This window comes from Mesitornis unicolor, unplaced genomic scaffold (assembly GCF_000695765.1).
Source record: "Mesitornis unicolor isolate BGI_N332 unplaced genomic scaffold, ASM69576v1 scaffold48842, whole genome shotgun sequence".
Classification (NCBI taxonomy): domain Eukaryota; kingdom Metazoa; phylum Chordata; class Aves; order Mesitornithiformes; family Mesitornithidae; genus Mesitornis; species Mesitornis unicolor.
In genome coordinates this window covers 1-6,494 of record NW_010169444.1, presented here as the reverse complement: position 1 = coordinate 6,494, position 6,494 = coordinate 1, and the positions used below count along the sequence as shown (strand labels likewise).

The following is a 6,494-nucleotide window of genomic DNA, read 5'->3' as shown; positions in this document are numbered from 1 at the left end:
GCAGGAACTTCTGAAGTAACCACCCAATAGATTTGTGCCTTAGAGTAGGAAGGGCGTTAGCAAATTGACAGCAGCTTCAGAAGCACAGCAAAGTTCAAAGCACCTAAAATAACGTAGCCCAGTGTTAACAGAGCACCTTAAGTACTACCTTTTTTTTAATAAAACAGGCAAAATTATTAACTAGATCTGTATTTTTTTTTCAATTATATTCAAGGCAAATAATTTGAGCAGGTAGAATTTTAGTATGTCAACAGACACAGTTGTCTGTAGTCTTACCAATTAAGGGAAATGTCTTGCTTGGCCACCATTAGCATAAATAACAGTGTGTATTTATGGTACTGTGTGCTAATTCATCCTGTGCTTGTACAGACATCTGCTGCCTGCTTTCCCTGTAGCAAGTTCACACTCTGTATGTGTGTACACATATGCGTATATACATGTTTATATATGTGTATCACATATATGTATCTTCACTGATGGAGAAGGTAGAGTGCCTGGAGTAAACTGTTAGTCACAGCATGATGTACAGCGGTGGGACTTGCTTTCAAGAGAAGTAAAATGGCTCAAAATCAATATGCAAATACTCACTACAGCATGCCAAGACCAACGGTCTGGTTTGGTCCTCTCAGAGCTGTTGCTCCTAGCGCTTTGCAGACCTTCTGCATTGGTTAGGTCCAGTAACTATTTTTTGAGTTTATCCTTTACAGCCATTTAGCAGTTAGAAGCTTTTATTTGTACTATTTTGTTTTTAAACAAAACAGCTAAAGAACAAGAAAGTAGCTTCAAACACTTGGATGGCTTCTGCTGCTGCTTTCAAAACTGCCACTTGATCTTAGTCCTTCAGGCTCAAGTAAGCTTCTTCATGGATTTAAAGAGCTGGCTTGGTATCTACTTTTGATGCCTTTAATGCTTTTCTGATGGCAAATGTCGGTTGTCTTTCCTTCTTAGCTCTTCCACTCAATTGCTGGTCTCTGTAAACTTTCCTGGGTTGAGCTGTATCTATGTGACATTTTTATTTTACTGCAAGTTTGTTTAACTGTAGGTAGTTTGGAGGTTTTTTTAAAGGGTTTTTTTAAAAGCTAGTGGGTTCCCTGATGCTGTTAGAAACTACTTCTGACACATTTATGATTTTTCTGTTAAAGTCCCAGTGGAATTTCTGGGAGGGTTGGGAGAGGGAAAAAGAGCACTGATAACCCTTAGCAGACTTGGTGTGGGTCTTGGTGCTCTCATTCTGAGCCTTGCACTTCAAGCTCAGTTGTTGGTATTTGCTGTGCATCACCAAGTTCTCTGAAGCTGGAAATAAAGAAGTGATCACTCTTAATGGGTAACTTAATGGGTAATCGCTTCCAGCCAGCCCCCATTTCCATGAGCTTCTTCCGTGGGCTCACTCCAGTTGTGTGAAACAGGAGCTTGCAATCGACTCTGGTGTCAGTCACATCAAATTCTGTGTCTGATTGTTATGACCTCTGTGATAAGTGGGAACCTCGTGGGCAAGGATTTGGATTTGTTTTGCTATAGCAGCATAGGTAGTGCAACCTTCTTTCTTGTGAGGAAGAGAAAGCTACAGATGCGGATTTTGGGTCACATAAGAGGTGGGGAAAAGATTGCCTGCAGCTGGGACTGGCAGCTGGAGGATGCTCAGGGAGTACAGATGTGCTCTGAGCCTGACACCAGCTGCGTTACTGGAGCTGCTTTTGCTGGAGCAATCTGTGAACTGGATTACCACCAGCAGCAACATCTGCATCCACATTGCCCTGTAGCTTCAACATCACATAAGTCCTGCTTCGGTAAGCTTTTTGTTGTAACTGTGATAGCCAGAATGTGGTTTTAAACTGAAGTTTCAGATATGCTGAGTCTGATCTGACTCAGTCAATGACTAAACACTGGCAAGTAGGATTTCACAGAGCTGTAAAAAAATAGGTACTGCATGGGTAGAAGGGCTATAGAAAGGAGGACATTCCCTGGTAGATGTATTGCAGGCAACCCTTATGGCAATTTTGAGGACCAGTCTTCAGTAGGAAAAGTATGCAGTATTTTGCATGAACTTGAAAGTACAAGTGTTGACAGTAAATTGCTTTACATCTGAAGTGATTTCAGCAGGGGTATAAATAAGCTGGGAGGAGGAGGAGACAGTTATGTTTAGATTTGGTCAGGGTGAAATATGTTCAAGAAAACACAAGGGAGAACTTAAAACTAAAAAAGGGGAAGAGGGTGGGCAGGAGGAAACACTGAAGAGAAGCAGGAAGGTTGGAGAGAACTTTGTAGGACAGGAAAGAGAAGATTGCTGGGGACAGTGTGGCACGGTGGGCTGGTGCAAGCTGTGGGAGGGCATTGAAGCAGTTAGCCTTCCCTTCTTTCCCTCCCCTGGAAATAGTTTGCTTCATCAGGAGTATGATGTGGTTTGGGTTCTTTGTTTGCTTGTTTTGTTTTTATTTGCATGACTGGAGGGCATGGCCACATCTCTTAGCTGTGTACTGTGTAGCTGTTAACCCTCCAACTGTATAGGAAGTAACGCGGTACTCAAGTGTGGGAGCCTGCAACTGATGGAATCATTCCTAATGTAAAGTGATGTCTTGGGAGCAAATTCTGTTCAGTTGCGTTACCAGAAGGAGCGTGCAAGCCTGGCAGACAGAGAACTCTGTGTTTTGGAGTGTTAGAAGGTCCTGCCCAAACTCGCTGTTACAGTGCAGATACTTTTGCATATTGGTAAATGTATATACAGATGTCAGGAGAATTGTGCCTTGACTTATGAATTATTTAGGCTCATGATTTACAAATTACTCTAGGGTGCTTTGTGAAATAGATGGCATGTATGTCATGCTTGTGATGTTGGCTGATGGTCGAGGAGATTTTAGGTGCGATTCCCAGGTTTTCTGATGAACTACTGACTGTCTCAAGGGCAGGCTGCTCAGTTTGGTGATGGCAGTATTCATGCAGGGCACCTTTATTTTGGGAATGGAGTTGCTGAATTCAGGTGTCAGGACCTGTTCTTGTTTTATTAGGAGAGTGACTGCTACCCCTTTTGGAACCATTGGGCAAATGAAATGTTGACGATGCCAAGTGATTTTTCAATGGTAAATCTATAATTATTTTTCAGAACTCAGCACGGAAGTGTTCTGACCCTATAATATTTTCTAATCTCAATAGGACTTTACAGACTCCAACCCAAGTCCCGGTGGTTGTTTCTCCTGGAAATCAGCAGCTGCATACTGTAACACTCCAGACAGTGCCTCTTACTACAGTGATAGCCAGCACGGATCCAGCCTCAGCAACAACGCCCCAAAAATTCATTTTACAAGCCATTCCTACTTCTCAACCCATGACGGTGCTTAAAGAAAACGTCATGCTGCAGTCCCAGAAGCCAGTCTCGCCCCCTTCCTCGATTGTGCTGAGCCCAGCACAAGTCCAGCAGGTGCTCACCAGCAGCGTGCAGACAATTTGCAATGGAACAGTCAACATGGCTTCGTCTCCATCCTTCAGTGCCACCACCCCAGTGGTAACATTTTCGCCCAGCAGCTCGCAGGTGGTAGCTCATCCGTCGGGCACGGTGATCACCTCGGTTATTAAAGCGCCAGAAACGAAACAGGTCGGCATGCAAGGAGGGATAAAAGAAGAAGACAGTGACAGATCAGATGATATGGAGCAGTCGGAGCAGAGATTCCAGCAGCAACCGTTTGTGATGGTCGTGTCCAGTTCGAATGGTTTCCCATCTAACGTGCAAGTGAAGCAAGAAAATGAGCCATTGGAACCCAGCTCATATTAATTAATAAATTTTTAAAAGACCCTGTGGATAATTATTTTCATAAATGTGATGGGACCTTTTCAGTTATGTATATATGATTTGATTCTGAAGCAAGATGTTGCAAAGCTACCTAATTTCTGCAGTTAATTGTTAGAATTCATGCTTTAGAATGGATTTTGATTTTGTTAATTGCTCAATGTTATCATATAAATAAAATCATATATTACTTGTGTTTCAGAATACAGGCATGAAGGAACATGCTTTTTATGCTATGAAGACTTTCTCCTGAGGTTGTTGGCCAAAGTTTCAAACTTCTTTCTTACTGTATCTTTTCAGTCTCTTGCCAATCTGCATTGCAGTAATGTTGTTATAACCTTTTCTGTTTAATCTGTACATGTATCACTTAACTTTTAAAGCAACAGTTACTTTTAGTGGGACGTTTTCATTCCATGCATATGAATTTTTATGAGCAAGTATGGGTTTTATACTGGTGAATGACACCAGTTTTAGACTTTGATAACCAGGTATCCTCTTGCAATTTTTGCAGCACAAGCTCTTGTGTGTGCAGAATGGAATATACACTCCTATTGAGAGTACGCAAAACATTTATTCCAGTAATGGACAATGCCATGTCTGTATTTTATATGAAAACATCAGATATATTTAATGACAGAAGCTAACGGCATCACTACAGGTGCAAACGTTTCAGGCCATTTTGCAACTATGAAGCTTAACAATCTTGCTTTCTACTTCAGATTATTTTGTAAGGGGGGAGGGAAATGAAATATATACAATTTATGCAGGTATTTGGAGATTAATACTGCTAAGAGAGCTTTTTTGATTGTAAATAATGTACATTCAATGTCACAAGGAAGTTTTTTCAGCTAATTTGTTTCCATATGAATTTTTGATAGATGCAAATAAGATCATTATGTTTAGAGGTCTAATGTTATATGTATCCATATTACAGAGTGAATTTGTATTTAAAGACAAATTTTTAAATGATGGAGCCCTCTGAACCTTGGGTCCTTGTCTTTTGTATTTTTAATTGGTTTATTATGAAAATAAATCAAGTGGAAAAACATTCTTCTGTATTTACTCTGAAATGTTTTTATGTTATCGGAATGTTTTGACAGTCATTGTAAATAACCAGAATACACCGGGAGCTAGGACGATGTGATTAATCAGCGTGGGTCTGTAGTGGGACACGAACGATTCCCGAATCACTTCTGAACAGACTCCAGCACACCTCACCTGCTGTGGGTTTCCTTTGAATCAGCAGCACTGTACATTTTTGTAGCTCAAATGAAAGTTGAGCTAAGTCTGCAAATGGGACTTAAAACTCCATTTCCATCACTTCTTGGTATGTTACAAACAACCCAAAACTTTCAATGTCATTCTGGGGTGCCATTCACGGCAAAGGTGTTTGTAGCTCATCTAACACAGGTGTTGGCCCAAACTACCAGGGCTTCAAAACTTCACATACTGCAATCTTTCAACAGAAGGTGGATTAAAAACAAGTATGATGCCTGGTAAGATTAGTGTAATGTAAAAGTAAAGGGATTCTTACTTTATATGATTGAATTCATGTAGGAGTTTTATTGATCAGTTCATAATGTTAGATTTAAAGAAAAGCATGTGAACGAGCAGTTCTCTGCTGCAGCTGCCCCGTTTCTTGGCTGTTGAAACCACCTTTTAATTCAGTGTCTGTTTTCTCTGACTCCCATGCAGTCAGGCTTACACCTGCAGATCCAACGCACCTCACCCCGTTTTCGGGAAGGCTGGCAATACCCAAAATGAAGCAACTGCTGCCAGCTGATGGGCGGTTGTTTATCCGGCAGCTGGGAAGTGCTGGCAATATCGCAGGGAATGTGGATAAGCATTGTAGAGGCAGATCTGATACAGTTCTCATCCTGAGGGCTATTTCAGATGGGTGAAAGCACTGGAGAGGGAGGCTGGGTTTTTTAAAATCGAGACTACAAAATAGGGACTTTTTCTTGTTGTAAAAGTATTTCATAATAGTAGGAAACCTGAAGTGGTAACGCCCAGCTGACATCACTGTTTTTAGTGGGAAAGTTCTTTTCCCAATTCAGTGGAAACGTGAAAAAAACCCGCACCTTCAGGTTAATACATTGCCAACAAAACCTCTTGCCGTAGATGCAACTATTAGATAGGGAGAATGATCTGTCAGCTTAGTTTATGATGTCAGTTGGAGAAGTGCGGAAAATCTCCAGCAGACAGCAACATCTCTTGACTCTGTTCTGTAACCAACAGAAAATCACTCCCTTCCCATGTCTCCCTCAGGCTCCAGTCTACCAGCCAGGTGTATCCATGCTTCCAGCTCCCCTTGGTAAGGCAACAGAAGGGAGAAGCTGGAGTAAATCCTAATACAAGAGCTCACAAGTGGAGTCTGAGGAATTCCTCCCCTCTCACAGCTGCCTGTGTGCCTGCGGCAGCAGCCAAACATAACAGTCCCAAATCTCAGCCACTGCCGACTCCGAAAAAAAACCCCTAAGGCTGCAGAGGAGGAAAAAGCACTTTTTTTCTAAGGCTTTTCATGAAAAGGAGCCTGAGGAGAAGGACGGCCTCAGATTACAGCACTGCCTCAGCACTGGGCCCGGCTCAGCCCCACCGGCCAGCACGGAGCTGCCAGGAGGATGGAGGTGCTCGCTGAGGCGCCGTGACAGGGCGGGTGCTGGCACCCTTCAGGCTGGGGCGAGAGGAGGCGACTGAGCTTCAGGCAAGCCCGGTA

The 6,494-nt window shown here is 42.4% G+C and overlaps 1 protein-coding gene across 1 annotated transcript in view; it reads left to right on the top strand.

Annotated features, from left to right (window-relative positions):
- Window positions 1–4,826, top strand: part of ELF1 (E74-like factor 1 (ets domain transcription factor)) — a 32,326-nt gene extending 27,500 nt beyond the window's left edge. The window contains exon 8 of the mRNA XM_010179339.1: window positions 3,148–4,826. Within this exon, the coding sequence (XP_010177641.1) occupies window positions 3,148–3,763 (616 nt within the window). The 3' untranslated portion in view covers window positions 3,764–4,826. The remainder of the gene's footprint in view (window positions 1–3,147) is intronic.
- Window positions 4,827–6,494: the final 1,668 nt, after the last annotated feature.